This window comes from Syngnathoides biaculeatus, chromosome 2 (assembly GCF_019802595.1).
Source record: "Syngnathoides biaculeatus isolate LvHL_M chromosome 2, ASM1980259v1, whole genome shotgun sequence".
In the NCBI taxonomy this organism is placed as follows: domain Eukaryota; kingdom Metazoa; phylum Chordata; class Actinopteri; order Syngnathiformes; family Syngnathidae; genus Syngnathoides; species Syngnathoides biaculeatus.
This window is the reverse complement of record NC_084641.1, coordinates 15,913,374-15,934,453: the sequence shown is the minus strand read 5'-3', so window position 1 is coordinate 15,934,453 and position 21,080 is coordinate 15,913,374. Positions and strand designations below refer to the sequence as shown.

The 21,080-nt window shown below is 41.5% G+C and overlaps 2 protein-coding genes across 4 annotated transcripts in view; both read right to left on the bottom strand.

The window, feature by feature from the left end:
- LOC133509582 (cilia and flagella-associated protein 47-like) overlaps positions 1 to 12,434 on the bottom strand; it is a 68,054-nt gene extending 55,620 nt beyond the window's left edge. For 2 of the 3 annotated variants that reach the window (XM_061836747.1, XM_061836757.1), the window contains exons 1-15: positions 11,981 to 12,434; positions 10,927 to 11,084; positions 10,701 to 10,816; positions 9,943 to 10,081; positions 8,480 to 8,564; positions 8,236 to 8,376; positions 7,996 to 8,165; positions 6,693 to 6,793; positions 5,450 to 5,679; positions 4,209 to 4,419; positions 3,534 to 3,762; positions 3,295 to 3,447; positions 3,056 to 3,215; positions 392 to 488; positions 47 to 263 (exon numbers count right to left, since the gene is read on the bottom strand). In XM_061836747.1, coding sequence (XP_061692731.1) covers positions 47 to 263; positions 392 to 488; positions 3,056 to 3,215; positions 3,295 to 3,447; positions 3,534 to 3,762; positions 4,209 to 4,419; positions 5,450 to 5,679; positions 6,693 to 6,793; positions 7,996 to 8,165; positions 8,236 to 8,376; positions 8,480 to 8,564; positions 9,943 to 10,081; positions 10,701 to 10,816; positions 10,927 to 11,084; positions 11,981 to 12,124 — 2,351 coding nt within the window. In that variant the 5' untranslated portion in view covers positions 12,125 to 12,434. Of the gene's footprint in view, positions 1 to 46; positions 264 to 391; positions 489 to 3,055; positions 3,216 to 3,294; positions 3,448 to 3,533; positions 3,763 to 4,208; positions 4,420 to 5,449; positions 5,680 to 6,692; positions 6,794 to 7,995; positions 8,166 to 8,235; positions 8,377 to 8,479; positions 8,565 to 9,937; positions 10,082 to 10,700; positions 10,817 to 10,926; positions 11,085 to 11,980 lie in introns of those variants that run through there. The other variant, XM_061836762.1, reaches the window with a different exon arrangement.
- A 632-nt stretch (positions 12,435 to 13,066) lies between these two features.
- On the bottom strand, positions 13,067 to 20,578 carry nufip1 (nuclear FMR1 interacting protein 1). Its single transcript, XM_061836721.1, has 10 exons — positions 20,182 to 20,578; positions 18,834 to 18,904; positions 17,921 to 18,025; positions 17,768 to 17,830; positions 17,615 to 17,691; positions 17,427 to 17,519; positions 16,571 to 16,749; positions 16,362 to 16,502; positions 14,631 to 14,875; positions 13,067 to 14,404 (listed from the first exon to the last, which is right to left on the bottom strand). The coding sequence occupies exons 1-10, from the start codon at positions 20,426 to 20,428 to the stop codon at positions 13,721 to 13,723; spliced, it is 1,905 nt and encodes a 634-aa protein (XP_061692705.1). The 5' UTR covers positions 20,429 to 20,578; the 3' UTR covers positions 13,067 to 13,720.
- Between the last annotated feature and the right edge of the window lie 502 nt (positions 20,579 to 21,080).

Genomic DNA, 21,080 nt, shown 5'->3' with positions numbered 1-21,080 from the left:
GTGTGGTTAGAAATAAAGTAGATGCGGTGCGACTTCCTTTCCTAACCTGTAGAAGTGACCCAGTTTGTCACTTTGAAACGTCAGAGTTACTGCATCGTGGGAAACAGGTGGCAGCACATGAGAAAGGGGAGACGAGCCCTGCAGCTCACAGCAGTCCACCTCAAACTGGACCCACACAAACACTGGCAGCGGATTGATCAGCTCCACCTTCTGCTCACACACTGATTGTAAACACACCTCACCAAAGTCCACAAATATTGGGCCTTGTGGGAAAAGAAAACAAAGCATGATTTTTATGTATTTGTGTGTGTGTGTGAGAGTGTGGGAGAGAGAACTACTAATGAAAAATACTGAATTCAGCATGAAAATCCTCGTATATTGAAAAACTGACCTATGATAATCTGGTAAAGCTCCTGAGGTGTCAAAGTCCTGTCACAGTCCGCTATCTCCTGGCTAGTAGCTGGAATTGCGTGTGAATCCATTGAGCTCTGGATGATGATAATAATAACAATAATTATTATAACAATAGCAATAAATATAAGAACGTCTTTGTTTGCCTTGTGAGCAGACGTGTGCACTTCATCTCTAGCCAAAATTCAGCATTAGAAAATTGATGGATGACTTTTTTTTTCAAAAGCATTTTTTTAAAACAACTAACAAATGCTGTCCAAAGAAGATAAAATATAAAACGCTACTCTCTGCAGTGGCTAATTCGATAAAGAATCACTTTTTAAACTTTCACAGACACACATCTCCATATACTTTACTCGAATGATTCATATGAGAGTTGTGCCCATTCAATGCAAAACAGAAAATGTCAAAATGTGACATATCCCATGCTGTGATGTAGCTTTAGCATAGTTTTCTTAACCACAAATAATAATGGGAGTCCGCAAGTCACGCCAGCAATGTAGCATACAAACCATGTATTCAACATTTTCAGGAAATTAAAATGAAAACGCCAAATCATCCATTACTAAAATTATTATTATTAAGTATTATAGATCCACAACAAATTGCAAAATGAATAATTAAATGGGGAAATAATTACGGTTCAAGGAATAAATGAAAATGTGAAGTATAATCAATAGCAAGTCCAGATGGTTTTCTTATACAGTTACCTTACTACCCCAAAGAAACATCCATCCATCCATCCATCAAGACAAAGAAAAAAAACCCACCCATTTTGACTCACACCAGTCTTCACTTAATCTGTGAAGCATGTGTTTTGGTGGGTTGAAATCTTGAAACCCAAAGTACAAACACGGGGAGAGAACATTCAAACTCCACACAGAGATTAACAGTCAAACACGGATCTCCAGGCTGTGAGGCAGATGTACTAACCATTAAATGGTCGCAGCTCACAGCTACTCCGTTATAGGTTAAATGCAAAGAATAAATGTCACAGTGGATGTGACCAATGAAGTACTTTCTAAAGGCCCCATGCCATCAAAATACCAAATTTTCAACTGTTTACTCACAGCGTAGGTGAAAATGCGTCTGTGACATGGTTTAAATTAGATATCTGTACAGTTTGTGGAATAAATGCAAAAGGCACTACACAGCATTAAGCCTGCAAAAAAAACAGATCAGATTTCCATGTGTTTGTGATGTAGATAGTTACGAATTATTTGAGGAGCTGTCCACTTCATGGTTTGTATATGTAATGGTGTGACGTTGTGCACTATAATAGGAACAGGACGTGGAAGCACACTTTTATTTTGAAAGGCAGCACTTTATCTGTCATTTATTCTTTTTTGTTCTTTTCAACATTATTAATGGTATAAGGAATTGTATGTTTAAAAATGTTCATTGTAGGGGGGAAATGCTGTTGAATTGTTGGGGGAAGATCTGAGAAATACAGGAAGTAGGTTGCATGTTTTATTTTGAAGCCACACTTTTCATGTGATGGGAGGAAATACTTCCTCGTTTGTGAGATTCCTGAATGTAAGGTATGCATTTTGTTCTCCTCCACATATTTTCATTGTTTTGTGGTAGACTGTGAATATAAGTTAGTTTAAAACCTTTGCAAAGCAGGTGTAGTCACAGAGGTGCAGTGTTGAATGTCTTTCATTAATTTCAAACATAAACTCCCTAGCTGGAGAAGTGGTGACGTCGAGGTCGAGGTCCGTGTGCGTCGTTAGGCGACTATGTGGTTTGTTCGGAATGAGTGTTAGCAGAGGTCGCGTAGTAACCGTGTTTTTTGTGTTGCAGAGTTTTGAGAGTATTGGTGAAGCAAAATCTGTGAACATCCGTGAATGTTTCTCCTTTATAATACAGACTTCTGTGTGTAAGAGAGTGGATTAAACCAGGTTGAGACCAGCCAACATGTGTCCCTTTCTCATTCATCATCGCAAAAAATACACAACGCAGAGTTAGACCCACTACATATACACCTACTCAACTTAGCTGAACGGCAACACGACATTTCCAGGTTTTATGAGAACAACCCATAGTCGCCTCCAAGTCTGAAGTGGAGGTACATATGTTCTGTTTTACAACAACGCTATCGTATTTATAATGTATAATGAAAGTGGAGATGAAATAGCATTCTTCACACAATGCGCAATAGTGATGACTGTCACACACCAGTTATGGTCAAGGAAATGGGAGTGGCGGACCAGAGTGTCATAAATTCCTCTTTTGTTTCCATCCACATCCACTTTCAGCTGACGTTACCTATTGTCGGCCAACATTCCAACACTTGATGAATTCTGCTTCAAAATAAAAGTAAGATCCCATATAGGAGAAACCAAACACAGATCATTATGAACATTTGGCTGCCGCATGCCAACACGTTTTCTTGATGGCCAAACAGAGTAAAGTTGTTTTTCTACAATTAGTTGAAAAATATTTGCACAACTGGGTCAACTAGAATAGCTTGGAAGAGGGCATCCTGGGCATTACCATTCAAAAACTATCTTGGAAACCAGATAGAATGACATCAAAGATGATGCTTTTGTTTTTTTTAACTGATGGCATGGGACCTTATATTTTTTGTCATATAAAATACACTGTCATATTGATTGATTGTACTGTGCATGATAGAGCTGACCTGCCTGGCGTTGGGGGTCTTGCCCTTGCGCTGGCCACAGGACGCATACTTCAACCCACTATTTGACATCTGATTGGACTTCATGTCACTAAAGAGAAGCTTAGGTTGTAAAAGGCGTTGAGCGGATACAATACCAAAGTTGTCCTCTTGATCTTCTCCTCTAGTAACCAAATGTGAAAAAAGAGATTCATTTTCATCATGAGTATTGGCCCAGGAGGATGATTTTTTCAGATTTTTACTTTGTCTTGATCATCTGCAGGCGTGTTTGTCTGAGTTGCCTGATGAAGTCTGTGTAACTCTGTTTATGTAATCGTCTCTGTTCCGCTTCCTTCCAAGTGAAGCCATATTCAGGATCCACATAACTGTATCGGCGTACACCGGTGAAGATGGTCCTGCATACAGTAAAAGATGACAACCCCTCTTGTTGTCATCTTTTTTGAGGGGGAATGTGTGTACAGTATTTCCTTTGAAACCTTACCTAAACTGTGGATGTGGTGAGGCTGGTCGGACGCTGGTGGCCCGGTCATTTGGCATAGCCAGAAATTCCTCAGCATGTGAACTTTGACCGGTCTTCCTTCGATGCATGTGGAACTTTGTCTTACGAGCGCTGACCACAGCAGCTCGCACCATTCCGTAGCAGCAGGCCAATTCTTTGGATGGCACATTAGGACGTAAACCAGTCGGGTTGCTTACTACTGGTGTAATACCTTAAAAACAAATAAATAAATAGATCACACAGATTACATGAATGACATGTTTGGATGCTCAAAATGAAAATGAATCCCATAGATTCAGGAACAAAGTAGAAGTCTGAATAGCACATTTTGTTAAGCATGATGATTGGTTCCAGGGGCAGTTCAGACATTTTTTCTAGGACCCTTTTATAATTCTAATGCTAATAAAGTGTAATTACCTATAAAAGCATTCCTAGATGCCTTATTATTCTTCGTATCAACCTAAATATTCACCACCTGTACTGACGGACCCCTCTTCCACTAGCAACATGTCTGGTAACTGTTAGGAGCTAGATTACAAAAGCGCAGTCAGTGATGGCAACTAAATGATTCGTTCACTATATTTAGCGAGTTTTGCGACCCCTTGTAAGCAAATATTATTTTAAAAGAAGTAAACAAGGCACGTTAATAATATTTACCAGGATTTAATTTTGGAGAAGGAGGTGTCATCTCAATTTTGCAGGTGGCTGTTAAGTATAGTGAGATGGTGTAGAAGCTGCCGAGGCTCAGCTCGGCGTCATCCTCACTGGTGCGGTTAGCCTTCCGGCGGGCGACATATCCTAAAACATCAAGTTTCTGGCACATTTGGAACTTGCCTTGCTGCCGCGCGTTGAAATACAAAACTATGTCCTGAGGAAGCAACAGACAGAACACTATCATCCCTCTGCATTCCGCTACTACCGGTATGTGCGGTGTACCAGTGATTCCCAACCACTGTGTCATGGCACATGTGAGTGCTGAAGGAAATTATTACATTCAATAAATTAATTGAAAATTATATATTTTTTGACAGATACCAGAGATCTTTGGCTGATGTACAGTAACACATAGCACAGATAAATGCTCTTCCACTAAAGGGAGAAGATACATCCAACCATCTATTTTCTTAGTCGCTTATCCTCACAAGGGTTGCGGGAGTGCTGGAGCCCATCCCAGCTGTCAACGGGCAGGAAGCGGGGTACACTCTGAATTGGTTGCCAGCCGATCGCAGGGCACATGGAGACAGACAACAGTCGCACTCACAATCACAATTACACCTAGAGAGAATTTACAATGTCCAGTTAATGTGGCATGTTTTTGGGATGTGGGAGGAAACCCACGCAGACACGGGGAGAACATGCAAACTCCACACAGGTGGGTGCAGGATTGAACCCAGAACCTCAGAACTGTGAGGCCAACGCTTTACCAGCTTATCCACCGTGCCACCCTGGAGAAGATGCACTACATTATCAACAAGTCTATCCACGCGTTGAGACGCATACAACATAAGGCAGGATGCCCAGATTTCACACTGAAACGATCATTTATCATTTCATGTTAAACATTTGGGTTGAGATTCCTGTTCGGTGGTGTGACATGAGATTTTACTGCAGTAAAATAAGACCCTTGGGACAATAGAGCTTTTCACCATGACATCAGACATACGTCTGAACAACAAACCTCAATCGAGCACTAAATGCACCACTAGAGAAAAAGAAAAAAAATTCCATGTAATTTGACCAAGGCCGCGTGATTGAGAAAACAGCGTGAATGGCTTGAATGAGTTCAGGTCAGCGGTGGTCACTCAATAAGCTGCCACTTGGCCACTCTGGTTGCCAATCACGAAAAGATCTTCAAAGGTTGGGAAACTCTGATGTATACAGAAAAGCGGTGGTCTCACCTGACACTGTCCAGGAGCGATAGTGCCGCAGGGGGGCTGAGCACCAAAATGCGCCAATTTACGGAAGCGAAAGTTGATGGGAAGATGCAGGCAGTGATTCTCTAGCACGCAGAGGTGTTCTCCACGCTGGCCCACCTCACAGGTGGAAAAGTCAAATCTATCTGAGGGACTTGGAAGCAGAGCCACAGGCAACCCGGTGCCTGTCACTGCCAATTCCACAGTGCTGTTACCTGGCAAGAGACAAGTTAAAAGTATACAGGACAATTGAAAAGGTATCTCACTAAATATAACTGTCCACCCACACAAGCACAGGTAGGAGGCAAGGCAAGAACCAGGATTTGAACATCAAAACTTGGACGCAGACGTGCCAACTAGGGAGGCACAATATCAAAACAAAAACAAAAAAAACTGTGATATATATTGGGATGTGAAATACAGTATTAGTGTTGGGAAAGTTGATTTTCTGTGCTAACTAGTTCAGTTCAAAGTTCAATTCATTGTTCCAAGCCTGAAGAAGTTCAGTACATAATTCAAAATGTTTAACTTTGTTCACCTGTTCAAAAATGAACCGGTTAAAAGTATTTTTTTCCATTATGTTGCAGATAGGGTCATATTCTCAAAATATTAGCTATTTCCTCCCCCAATTGTTGCCACCCATTCAGCCCATCCATCCATCCATTTTCTTTAGCACTTATCCTCACTAGGCTCACAGGCTGCTGAACGCTATCCCAGCTATCTTGGGGCAGGAGGCAGGGTACACCCTGAACTGGTCGCCAGCCAATTGCAGGGAACATAGAAATAAACAACCATTCATACTCACAAACACTTGTAAGGTCAATTTAGAGTGCCCAATGAATGCGTGTTGTGGGAATGTGGCAGGAGTGCCCGGATAGAACCCACACAGGCACAGGGGAGAACATCCAAACGGCACAGAGGCGGGGGCCGGGATTGAACCAGGGTCCTCAGAACTGTGAGGCCAATGCTGTAAAGCTGCTCCACCGTGCTGCCTGTGCCATTAAAATACCAAATTCAAATAAATATGCCTTTTAATTATTGAAAGATTATTTTTATAATTCGGGTAATACGAGGATGAGCATTTATAAATGACAGCAAACAACTCTAGAATGTGCTGAGCAAATTTTCAAACTAACTATACACTTGTATATATTACCACTTGTTGCAAATGAATTCAATTTCATCACTGGGAAAATATAAACAAAGAAAAGCGTGTGTTTGTGAGTACCATTTCGGTGAGTGAAGCCATGTTTGCTTCTAACTGAGTGAAAGTGCAGAAAAAGGCAGTAGTCCTCCCGACTGGCTTGGCGTCGAGGCTCGCCTTGTAATCTGAGTAGGAAAAGTAGAAATTTCTCTGAGTACCGATCCAGTGGTGCCTTGTGAGAAGAGTTTAGGTCGCGTCATGATCATGCTCGTATAACGCAAAACACTTGCATCCTAAATCATCTTTGCCCACTCAAATGAATGTCAATACCCTTATTCTGCTCCAACCTCCTCCCCAAAATAACAACACAAAAAATTGAGGGATAAGAAAAATACCACACTAAAAAGAATTATAAAGTGTGAAAATAAGCGTGCTTTTTTTTCTCATGTTTTTCAATTTAAAAGACATTCCGTGCTCCTAATGGTGTGACCGCCGTGGCCACAGCATAATACAGACGTACGATTGCACATGAAGAAGTCGGTCATAGTTGCTCTGTAAACCCCACTAATGTGAGTCGATCTTCGCAGAATTGTTATGTTATCTCGGTAAGTGTGTGTTCAAATATCTGTTACTAAAGGGTCGTAACACCACAACACTGATGCTATTCATTAGCTCGTCGTCTCTTAGGATGAGTTGAATTGATTTCACTGCCACCATACAGCACTTACATCTAAAAATGTTGCGCGTAAGTCAGAGCAAAAAAAAAAAAAAAATCACCAAGCGATTCATATCTTGAAAAATCTCTCTAAGGCGAGCCAGACTTACCTCAAGGCACATCTGTATCCTGCTGGTGGTTTTATTGACCAACTTTGATATAATGAAGTACAGTAGATGAAAATACGTGGACTGAAAGTTCTCAAAGACAGGTGTCAAACTCAAGGCCCGGGGGCCAGATATGGCCCGCCACATGATTTTATGTGGCCCACGTAGCCAAATCTAGTGTCTCAATTTCCATGATTCTTGTAAAAAATTTACAAAAATTTAAAATTGTTAAATATCATAAATAATAAAGTCGGGATATCGCAAGCATTTTTGTGTTACCAAGCATGAATAGTTGAAAAACACATTACCCTTGATTTCTGATTCCAAAACTAGTTCAGAAATTGATCATGTAAATATGATGAGATGATTAAATCTTTTTGTTTCACAGTAATAACAGCCCTCTGAGGGAAACCGGAACCACAATGTGGCCCGCGAGAAAAGTGAGTTTGACACCCCTGTTCTAGAACTTATTAATTACTTTAAATGATTAAATCCACAGACCTGAATCGCACGTACAGCTGCAATGTTTAATGCTATTTTTTCCAACACACAGTTGCATATTTACCTATGGAAAACAGGGCTGAAGCGTACTGCCACAGTAGTTTTTTTATATGGTCCCAATCGGCCTTGGTTTGGAATGCACTCCACCACCGGACATGGGCAGTGGGGGGATGGGGGGCACCGCTGCATTTTGGCTAGCAAAGCGACGTCAGTGCTCTTGTCGAGATTTGCTCCCTACACAGCATCAGTATCATTATGATCATGTTCATCTCATTTATTCCAATTACATTAGGACATCATTTACAGTTTCGGTTCCAGCAGCAGAACCCTGAGGTAAGCAGATCCAGTCGCAGGCTTGGGGCCCGTTGTTTGTCAACACTACACGCTCCACACGGGACGTCCCAAAGTAGACGGGTCCGAAGAACAGACGCGACAGAGGGCCCCCCTGTAGAAAACAATCACAAGCATACTGTAGTTACGTGTTTATCAGAGACATTGAGTTACTGTACTATACATAGCACAGTAAAGACACTTAATGGCTACAGTACCTGTTTGTCCAAGAGCTCAAGATGCTGTTCAACCACCTGAGCTCTGATACTGAGAACCACAGTGGAGCCACTCTGAAGTTTGACCCTAGTGACGAAGACATGACATGCACAAAGTGGAACTAGTAACATTTATTATCTCCAGCAAGAACATTTGTTTTTCCATTGCTGCTGTTTAATATCCAGGACAGTCCAAAAACTACAAAACAGGTTTCAGCTGAATGTCAATCATTATGCATAAGATTTGACTGCACATCCAAGATTTGTTTCTTCAATGAACAATGCGTATACACAATTTTGCCAAAAGTATTCCCTCACCTGTTTTGACTCACATATAATTTTAAGTGATGTCCCATTCAAAGTCTTTATAGGCTGATATGATGATGGTCTACCCTTTGCAGTTTTAACAGCTTCAACTCTTGTGGGAAGGATTTCAACAAGGGTTAGGAGTGAGTTTATGGGTATTTCTTTACCATTTTTCCAGGAACATACTTCTGATGTCACACACTGATGTTGGACGAGAAGGCCTGACTCACTATTCCAAAGGTGTTCTATCGGGTTGAGGGCAGGACTATGCGCAGGCCAGTCAAATTCATCAATACTAGGCTCTGTCATCCATATCTGTATGGACCTTGCTTTGTGCACTGGTGCACAGACATTTTTGGAAAAGGAAGGGTAATCCCCAAACTGTTTTACTGGACAAAATTGTTAAAAGTTTCTCTTTCATTAGAGCTGAAGGGCAGATATTTTCGACATTCCCAACTTTGTTGGAACAGTTTAGAGATGCCCCTTCTTGTTGCAACATAAATGTGCTTCTTTTCACAAACCAAGTATCATAAAGACATGTATGACAGCATTCGGCATGGATAAACTTGACAATCCTGACCTCAACCCTTTATAGAACAATTTAGGATGAATGAGACCAGAGACTGAGTGCCAGGTCTTGTCCAACATCAGTCTGTAACCTCGCAAATACACTTCTGGAAAACAAAAATCCCATAAACAGATAAACCTAATCCTTGCGGAAAGTCTTTCCAGAAGAGTTGACGATATAACTACAGAAGATGGACCAATGTCATCATAAACCCTGGGGTTTATCCCAGCTAACTTCAGTCGAAAGACGGACTACACCCTGAACTGGTCAACAGTCAGTCACAGGACACATATCAACATCATTCTTAGCCTGGGTGAAAATCGCTTAGAAATTGAACAGTGTATAAAGGTTAAAAACATCATTCTGGCAAGTGCGAGAGCTGTGTATCAATGCAGAATTACTATACTATATTTACTACAGTATATTGTAGCTAAACCCATTGGCATGCTAGTTTATTTAATGATCAATGGATTTCAAAAGCAAATTTATGTCTACTTGTAATGCATACTTTCATGCTGAATAGTTGAAAGACCACAAAGCTAACTGGTCTGTGGGTTTTATGTCAAATGTAATAAAAAAAAAACAACCTTACAAGGCTTTTTCGTCAACTTGTCTGGGTTTGTCAGCATGCAGTTCAACTGTCAGCCACCTGGTGGCCCTTGGCGCTACGACTCCAGTGCAAGGCGAAAGTCGGACCAAAGACTCTCCACTGTGCATCACCTGGAACACACCTTGAAACATGCACGCATACGAGATAGACATAAAACTATGCACATTCTCTCATAACCAACATAGTCAAGATCAAATAAGCAGTTTTACAACAAAATGACTCAGGAAGATACAACAATGTTAGCCATTTTTTGGAGATAAAGAATATATATATATGGTTATATTGTTTGTCTACACCATTCACATTAAAATATTTCTTGTATAAAGGGTTATAACTACTGCAGCATTAATGCTGGTTTATTTAGTTTGCATTTATTATTTTCATTGTGTTTTAACAGTAAGCTAGCAGAATTTTGTAAATTGTATGCTTTGGTTAAAGACACGAGATTTAATTGTCTTTTTTTTTTTTTTGGTACGTGTACACTTTAACTTGAAATGGCAATAAAGAGCATGTAGCAAGCCCTTGGCCTCGTTGGAAGATTTGTTCACTATCTTGTGCTCGTGCTTGAAATTTGCTCACGGTCGCCCTCCAAACTGAAAATGATCCATTTTCCTGCCACATACCAGATGATCACTAACACCACGTTGATGTGTTGATGCACAGCGTCAGAGAACAACTGCTTTAGGGGCTCCATAATAACCACCTGAAGCGAAAGGGCAAAGATGACCGATGTGAATTACCTGATGCCGAGCCTCGATTGGTGATAGGAATACGTCTGCTGATAATCTGACCGCTGGCAGGAAGAAAGCCAAAGTCGAGTTCTGAGTCCATAGATAGGGAGCAAGCCCGAGGAGAACTTCATGGACACATTCACAAAATGAAATGTCAACAAATACAACATTTTCACACACGGGCTTTGACAGTGACAAAGAAAGAGCTGTGTGTGTGTGTACATATTTTTCTCACATCTGTAATGGAACTTTAATGGTTTCTGAAGCATCTACGTGAATATATATGTAGTCTGTGACTTCCTCCTCTCCCTCAGGGGTGAACTCCAATAAACCACTCACAGACAAACCAGGTGCTAAATTCTTAGCAGATCTGGGTCCAGAGAATTTAAAAACCTGCAAGAAAATAAGAAAAGGAAGGAATATACAAATCCGTTGACTTGAACCACACATACGGCTGCAAGAAAAAGCATGTCAACCCTTTCCAAGGACCGGTAATTCTGCGTAGACTGATCATAAAATGTGATCTAAGCTTCATCTCAGTAATGACAACAGGAAAACAATTAAAAAATGAACATTGCACGTTGGAAAATTATGTGAGCCACGAGGCCAACTTCACTATCAGTTACTCAGAGTCTAATCAAAGTAGTGTGTGAAAGCTGCTTGGGCCTAAAAAACAACAACAACAACAACAAAAACCACCAGGTTTGAGTTTTCCATTTTCAAGAAGCGTTAGGAATTTGCTGATGTCAAACATGAACAAAAGAGCTTTTAAAGTATTTATAATTAAGACTGGAGCTTGAACATGTTACAATAGTAAAGCCTTGACGTTCATCAAAACTGGGGATTCCTTACTGCAATTGTGCACGCTGTAAAATGATGCTAAACTGAAATAGTTTAGCCAAGACACGTTTGTAACTACACAGGAAACGTTTGTTTAATGTTAATGCTGAGATCTGGCTCTACCACTCCAAAGTTTACATCCTTTTCCAGCGCTGTGACATTTACATGTTGCGTTAAATAGCATGGAAAAAAAAATCTCGTGTCATTGTTTGTGTCACTATCGTATGTCGTCACTACCTGGAAAAGATCAAATTTTTTGTCCAACATATGTGGAATTCCAGATAATTCCAAGGGGTTCGCCTACACTCTAAAATAATTGTACAATTCTGTTTTGCAAACTGCACATGACAAACTGGAGCTTACTGATGCTTGACTCGTCGTTTTTTCTACGTTTATGTAGATAAGCCATCCCCAAAAAGGGCATAACGATAATGAAAGACATACTTTACCTTCAACTTGGGGTTTTCAAAACATATTTCCCTCGTGGTTCTGCCCACATTAATGGCCGTGATGACAGTCTTGTAGACCTTGCCCAGTTCCACGTCTTTGAATTCGACGACCCGCGGGTCAACTTGAACGCAACTCTCGGCCATTATTAACTCTGTTGCCACTCAAATCGAACGCGACAGAAGTTCTTTATGCGTCTCATAAATGTGTTTTTAGAGATTAGACTTACGCTTTTGTGTTTTTGTCCGGCCACTGTCCAACATTTGCATTGCTATGGTAACATACGTAAATGATCAAACGCGTTGACTGACAACTAAATATGCTGTCACGCAGCGCGTGACGTTATTTCAGCTGTCTTTAAAATGTGCGGTAAATGTTTTCTACACTGGACAGTCAAGTGTAGAACGTTGACTAAAAGATCTCCCGAAAAAAAGTAAACAGCATGCCAGCCGTTACCCAGACGCGATACGTTTTGTTGTCATGACGACTAACCATTAAGCATTTTATAACCTCGGGCTTCAGTACAAAGTAGAAGGCAGACAGTGGTGGAAAATTATTTAGTGGAAATATTCCCTTACTTTTGTATTTTTCTGCTTCAGTACAAAGTAGAAGGCAGACAGTGGTGGAAAATTATTTAGTGGAAATATTCCCTTACTTCTGTACTTTTCTGCTTCAGTACAAAGTAGAAGGCAGACAGTGGTGGAAAATTATTTAGTGGAAATACTTCCTTACTTCTGTACTTTTCTGTCGACTTTTACATTTAACGACCTCTATCTGAAATGAGATATGTGGACCAGATCTTGGACATTGGACTAGTTTTAGACATTTACAGATGTTGGATCTCAGTGAGCTCGTAAGGCGCCATGTCTAATGTGGCACATATAATTAGAAGAGAATTTAAGCGCTTTACCATGGCAAAAACACATTTAAAAAAAAAAAAAAAAAAAAAAAGGTGGGGCCACACACGGTGAACCGCAAACGGGCAAGGGCACGGCATACGGGTATTTATATTTAAGTGAAAGAGAGGGAGCACTTAAGTAGTCATTGGAGGCAGTCGTGTATTATTCGGCTGTTTAGACTCGAGATACAACTTAAGGCAGAAGTTAGCGATTCAAAAAGACTTCTTATCCAGCTGGTTGAACTGTTTCTGTGCCCGCTATCTCGTTTCCGCTAGGTAACAACAATGTACCTGAATGTAAAACCCTATTCTGCACACTTGGAACATTTTGGGGGTGGAAAAAGACCAAGCTCAAAAATATTTTTTTGCATTTATTACTGGAGAGAAAAAAAATAATGTAATTTTGCAAAGTTGCCATTATCAAATAAATGTGGCAAAAATGATTCATTCATCCATTTTATGAGCCCCTTATCCTCACGAGGGTCACGGGAGTACTGCAGCCAATCCCAGCAGTCATCAGGCAGGGTACACCCCGAACTGGTTTCCAGTCAATCACAGGGCAGATAGAGACAAACAGCTACACTCACAATCACACCTCGGGGCAATTTAGTGTCCAATTAAAGTTGCATGTTTTTGGGATGTGGGAGGGAACCGGAGTGGCCGGAGAAAACCAACACAGGCACGGGGAGAACATGCTAACTCCACCCAGTCGGGTCTGAGATTTGAATCCCAGTCCTTAGAACTGTGAGGCCCACACTCTAACCAGTTGTACTGTGCTGACACTGGTTAGACTGGCAAAAATTAAGCAACCAAAATACAAAGAGTTTCTAAAGAGAAACAGAAATCAATTTGACATTTCCCATATTTCATCCTCATAACTATTGGTTGATCTACTTTCATAAGGTGCCACTGAATCATGGCTGTGCTCGTAAGTGGTTGCCATTTCTTCCTTGTCCTCCGAAACCGGCTCTCCACTTGTTAAAGAGTCCACTGGGGCATCTTTGTTTTTTTGTGTGCTTAGACAACAGTCACTGGGTTGCGTAGCTTTGTCGCCTTGGTTATCTGGGAAAACAGTTTGGTCACACGGTGAACCAGCGCCAGCTTGGTCAGGTGTTGGGCCACTTTGGTTCTGTGGTGTATCAGGTACAGCTTTGTCATCTGGTGCTCCAGAGGCACCCTGACCATCAAGTGGCCACTTGTCCAAACAATTCCCTGACAAATTCTGCTGAACTGTGGTCTCACTTGTCACATTAGATGGACCAACTTCCTTGTCGTCTTCCTTACATGTTGCACCACTACCGGTGGCTCTGTGAGATGAAGTCCCACCTTTGACAGAACACATTTCGCCACCAACCAGGGTATCAGACAGAGTCCTGTTTTCCTTCCAAGCTTCTCGGTCTGAACTTCCAGTAGCTTGCATCAGCTGGCGTTGAGGCTTGGGCTCCAGGCCAAAGAAGTCATTTCGGACCACGTACCGAACACACTGCAGGAGGACGTTTCTCTCATGTCGTATATCTGGGGCAAGCAGCTACAGCAACAACAAGAACAACAAATCCTATAAATATCATATATTGTTTGTGTGTGTTTTCACTGGCTTAAATGCAAATGTATTGTACTAATAAAATACTTACGAACTGAACTACACTTCTCAAAGGTACTGTATCGGATGAAATAAAACAATGTGTGCCCGGACAGACTGGATGAAAATTACAACTCGAAAGCGATCAGACAATCTACGTCAACTCCTCACTCACCATCTCAAGGAGAGTGGGCCGCCGTGTCTGAGCTATATTATGGTGTCCAGCCCGACCACGTCGTCCTCCTCTTCTCCCTCGTCCTCTTTGGTTGTTTGATGTGTTGAGGGCAGACCAAGGACATGATACTTTGGAGGCTTGCGTCCCCTGTGTTATGGTTTCGCCGTCTGTGAAGGGTCCATTTTTCTGGCCTAGCAGGTCCTTGTTTTCCTGGAGCAGGTCTTTGCCCTTTTGAATAGTAGAGTCTGGAAACAAAGACAAATGTTTAAAATCACAACCCTAAAACACACCTAGAGCACGCGAACGCCACAGATCATTTTACACTTCAGACTATTTGAGTCCCAGGATGCACATGTCATGGAAACAATGAATCCCAGCCCCGGAACAATAAGGCCCTACTCTGCTTCATCACAGTTCTTGAAATAATAAAGTTTGACTTTCCCTTTTTCTATGTGCCATCTTGACAAAACAGTGATGTGTCAAAAAAAAAATTCACGTACTATAATTAACAAGTTTTAAATGCTTTTTAGAGGTTATGTTTGTTCAAAATCTTTGTTTTGCTTCATAAGTCTTTGTGCATCTTCACAAAAACAACTAGCATTTTAGGATTTTGTGACATATATTAAGTTCATGAGTCCGCATTTATGAGCTTAGACCAGCTGAGTTGGGATAAAAAATATTCTTTGTAGTACTACATGTTTTGGAAGTTTTTTTTTATTTCTTCAAACTGAAATGAAGGGTGGCACGGTGGTGCAGCTGGTAAAGCGTTGGCCTCACAGTTCTGAGGTGCCAGGTTCAATCCCGGACTCGCCTGTGTGGAGTTTGCATGTTCTCCCCGTGCCTGCGTGGGTTTCCTCCGGGCACTCCGGTTTCCTCCCACATCCCAAAAATATGCAACATTAATTGGACACTCTAAATTGCTCCTAGCTGTGATTGTGAGTGCGGATGTTTTGTCTCGATGTGCCCTGAGATTGGCTGGCAACCAGTTCAGGGTGTACTCTGCCTCCTGCCCGTTGACAGCTGGGATAAGCTCCAGCACTCCCTGCGACCCTTGTGAGGATAAGCATCAAAAGAAAATGGATGGATTGATATATAAAATATATATCTACATACATACACACGGGAGTCAACACACACCTGCTACCATTTAAATTTTTAAACTTCCCAAAAAAACAAATGCATTGAACCCTAAAGAAGCATTATTTGCTGACCAGACTGAGGGATTGTGTGTGCGCATGTGTATGTAGTCACAATTTAAGTGCTATATGACAAAGCTGTTGTTTTTTGGTCTCTAAACACACTCAAGCAGCTGTTTTTTTTTACCCGCAAAACGAGTCATTTTGAGTGACTTGCAAAGGCTACGTGTGTGACGATATGACTGCCTTGCGGTGTCCGATTGGTGAATTGGGAGTCAAATGAAAGTGTTGAGGTTTTATTGGCGCAACAAGCCGCCATATGCGGAAGTCGAAGATGGAGTCTCAAAATAGTAGCAAACAGCATCTCAATTGTTCTAACGGATTAAAAGTATCAATCATTCTTCACAAACAAGTAAAAAGTGCAGTGCATTTCAAGTACTCTGTACAATTTATGGCAAATGTTACTTGAGTAAATGTAGCACCTAATCAAGTAACGGGAAGAAAGTCATTTCCAAAAAAAAAAAGCACAAAAACAACAATAACGGCTCAATGAAACCGCTTAGAAATGAACAAGAGGCCAAAGAGATAAACTCACCCTGTTCTCCTTCATCCCCTTCACTCTCACTCATGGAGCCATAGTTTGTCACAAGAGACCCCAGAGCAACGGTCATCTGCTTAGGGGCCACAACAAGGCAAGCGGTCTTGGACTCAGTGTCTGCATCGTCTTTGTCCGAGTCTAACGGGATTGATGGCGGAGAAGGTCAACATTTTGAGACATTGTGAAACATTCCTACACTCACTCACCAATGTCACTTTTGGCCAACACTCCCAGTGGATCACCATTCTGGCTGGCCGGGTCGAGGGGCGGCGGTCTGTCTGCTGCGGCGCCACCGTCGGACGGATGCGGGCCGCGGCCCTGCTGGCCCTGGAACCGGTGATGACCTCTCCCACGCCATCGCCCACGTCCCCTGCTTCTCATCCGTCTATACAGAGTATAAAATATCATCAAATCCTGAAAATTTAACTTTAACTTGGGCAACAATTCCATGACATTTCATTAAGGACCCCTTCTGATTACAACTATATGCCCAACAAACCTTTGAATTAATCCATCTCCTCTTGTATGTCAAAAAATATTCCAGTCTCACAATCTTAATCAAATTTAATGAGGACTTTCTGGCCCATGTCCTGACCCTCCATTGACTTACAATAAATTGCAATTACCGTAAATTCTGGCCTATAAACCGCGAGTTTTTTCACACGCTTTCAACCCTGCGGCTTATTCGGTGATGCAGCCAATTTGTAAATCTTTTCCAACAGCCGCAAGGGGGCACTCGAGCGGAAAAGGCAAGAGTGAGACCAGTGGAATATATGTGCAGAGGAAGTGACTTTTACCTGTATGATTTTTTTTTTAAACCGGCCCTGTTCGCGCTGCACTAGTGTTAGTGCTGTCCTAGCGTGTTGCTGTTGTGTTGTTGCAATGCCTCAGTGATTTTTACTGATATGTTTTTTTCTTTTTTTACCGGCCCTGTTAGTGCTGTGCGAGCATGTCGCTGTACCAAATGCTATTTCCTTTACAAATGTACTGGGTAAGGTTTATAATCCCGTGCGCCCTGCAGGCTGGAAATTATGGTAGTTACGATGTTTTTGAGTACACTACCCGAACTGGGCTGTCTCCAAAACTGCTCCAGTCTTCTCACGTTCCTCCATCAGTTTTCTCTTTTTCTCGACATTCTGTAGAGTTGGATAGTTCCTGGAAAGACGGGACGAAGCTCAGATCATTGATCACGACCTCGAGATTTGCCAGCATCCAATAATAAATCAATGCAGTAGAGCTAATATACAGACTTGCGCCTCTCCTCTCTCCATTTCGCTATCTCTTCCGCAGTGTCCAGCTTAATTCTCTTCATTCCGGGCGCATGGGTCTGCAAAACAACAAGCGATTATTATTAGAAAAGGGCAAAATATGCACGGCAATAAAGAATTGTGGTGTCTGCTTACATTTCTCCAATGAATGCTGACTATTTTTTCATGAGCCATGAATTTGCAATCTGGGACAGAACACTATAAAAGAAGGAGAAACACGATGAAGACCTTGCACGATTCTGGTGTGAAGCAATCCGAGTTACAGGACTAGAAAATAAAAAAAAATACCTCTACGTGTTGAGCAACATGTTCTTCATACTTCTCCTGGTTTTTGAATCCTCGGTCGCACGTGTCACAAAAATGAACAAAATTTGGTTCTTTCTTGGTTGGATACTAGAAGGTAAAAGAAATAATATTTTCTTGTTGAAACAGCAGCCTGGTAACATAAAGCGGTTTTGAGAAAAGTGGATTCCGCTGACCCGCACGGGGCACGTGCCGTACACATCAAGGTTACGACCGTAGTCCGAAAGATACTGCAGGACGATACGTCCTTAATGAACAAGAGTTTTGATAGATAAAATTTATTTAGGATTGACACAAAGCACATGTTGGGACACTGAAGTGTGCCATGAGAGAGGCGCTGTGGGAAATTTATCATTTGAAAGTATTTTGTGTTATAACATGAATAAAAATACATTATTACATTATTCAGTACATCATTAATACTGGAACTGGTCCATTCTGAAATGCTGTGTTTATTTATTCAAGCTAAACAAAGAGACAATTTTGGGGATAAAACGACTGTTTACACACAAAACATATACACGTATTCAAACTGTGGCACAAAAACCGATGTACAGACTACACCATTACTCTCCTTTAGTAGATATGGTTACAATCAGAATCATCTTTGACAAGTTCATCAAAAACACATGAGGAATTTGTCACCAGTAGTTGGAGCCACTCTAGTACAACAGTCAATTGATAGAAAATACTTTTGAGACAAAGACATTGCGATTACGAGTCACTGAGGGTCCCAAGTAACCTGCAATTCAATGTTTTTCTTTGAAAATTGCACAAAAAGATGCTGATGTTTTATTGGTGCTTAGATCATGAAGGGGTCCTTGGACAATGTTCCCTGGACCCAAAAAGTGTCTGATGCCCTGGCACAAAGGATTAAATAGAATTTCATCAAACTTACCCTTTTCCCATGGTTGGCTGTTGGTCCGTAGTTGCTCCAACTTTGTTGTCCACTGTGATACCAATCACGACCTGCGTCAATTTAAGTATGTCGATCAATAGAATGATAAAGCGCACTGGTGGCCTTATCAAAACAGTCATCATTGAAACGTAGCAGAATTATGGAGTGCGCAGGTCTTATACTGAATACCTAAATACTTGCACACTGTACAAGTAGACATAAGTATTTTAAAATGTGTTTCCTTTATTTTATACTTTTTTTTATTGAATGCATATAATTTTGGCAGGTCCCATAAATAACTCTGCTAACTACAATACGATCGACAACATTTGATGAAAAAAAAAAGTCATTTTAAACATGTATATTTATCTTTGATAATCATATTGAGCATTTCGATTAAACATAAAGACAAATCAGAGGACTATGGAAGTAGATGAGTGCCACCAGGATATGAATTTGAAATATAAAGTGATCACATTGTCAATAGGCTACAATTCGCTGTCTGAAATTCACCATCTGTGTCTCGAGTAAGGGTTACTTCAGGTCAGAACCGAACACCCAGCCAATCGCAGTTACACTTTCTTAGTCACGTGACACCACACACTAAGAAAGCGTAACTGGATTGATTGGCTGCCTGTTTGGTTCTGACCTGAAGTAACCCCGCCTCGTGGCACAGACATTGAATTTTAGACAGCGAATGAATGGATAGGTTTCCAATGACGTCACCAAAACCCTTAGACCAATCGGATAAATTAACATGACACACAAGATGGGGTATTTGGAAACCTATCCATTGTAGCCAGTTGAATTCCAGACAGCGAATTGTAGCAACTATTGAAAATGTGATCACTTTACATTTCAAATTCTGTTTTCTGTGGCATTTCAAATTCAAATCCTGGTGGCACTAATCTACTTCGATAAAGGACACTTCCCGGGGAAGCTGAAATTCCGAGGATTTGTACAATATTAAATTAGACAGCACGTCAAGACGAATAATCAATCGAGTATTTGCACAATGTAAGTTAAACAGCACCTCAGCCCGATTGATACTCAAAATAGTTGTTAATTGATAACTAATTAGTTGTTGCTTGCAGTCGAATCATTTGAAAATAAAAGGTGTGGGAGCCTGAACAAGATGCATTTGGAACAGCATCACATCTACTAAATACAAAGATGAGGACGTTCAATTGGAAAATGTCAGAATTTGGGGGGGTTGAGTTGGGACGTGTCAAAGGAATCAAGCACTTTAATTTTGCTCGCGTGCGTATTAAAGAAGGCTCAGTAACTTTTCAACCTTAGCACGCACGTTTTAATCATTTGAGTAACGCTCACGAACGTCGAAGCTCACCGTACGAAGACTGCGATGCAATGTTAGGTGACCAGAGAGCAGGTCCTGACGCCGGTTCGCGGTACCAGCTCGCTTGGGAGCTCTGGGCCCAGGTGGGCTCGGAAGGTGTCTCGCTCCAAGTCCACATGCTCGGGTGGAAGTTACTTTTTGAGACGGGCTGCTGAGGCCGCGACGCTTGGATGGAGCTCGGAGGAGGACAGTCGAAATCGGGCGGAGGATAGAAGCCAGGCTTCTCCATACTGCACATCCGAAAGCTTAGTTCGACAAAGCACGGATGGAAAACGAAAAGTAGAAGTCGGCGACTTGACACAAGTGGGCTCGCTCACAATCACATGTGCTTGTTTTTGCTTCATTCTTCTTCTCCTGGCAAGAATGGCGCCTGGCACATAGCCTCGAAGTGTATTACTGCCCTCTGTTGGTATGGAATGTGGATTCATCGTGCCTGCTCGTAATGCCAGCTTGCCGGACGTTTAGGAAAGATCCGATCTTGGACGTATCGAGCCCGTTTTGAGCAGTGCTGAAGCACTCCGTAGAGCCCCGTGATGATTTTCGAATCACCCTTAATGTAAAATTATCAAATATTAGTAGTCTGGAATTCAGAAGTCAGTAAAAATTGTTCAAATACAATTCCATTTGTATTTAACGTGGCATAGATGACAAAAAATACACGTGATTTGTCAAAATTACAAGGGAAAATTGGAATTATATTTGAAGCACCTGGTGAAGCGTTGGCTTCACAGTGCTGAGGATCCGGGTTCGATCCCCTCCGCCCTGTGCAGAGTTTGCATGTTCTCCCCGTGCCTGTGTGGGTTTTCTCTGGGCACTCTGGTTTCCACCCACATCCCAAAAACTTGCTACATTAATTTTACACTCTAAATTGCCCCAAGGTGTGATTGTGA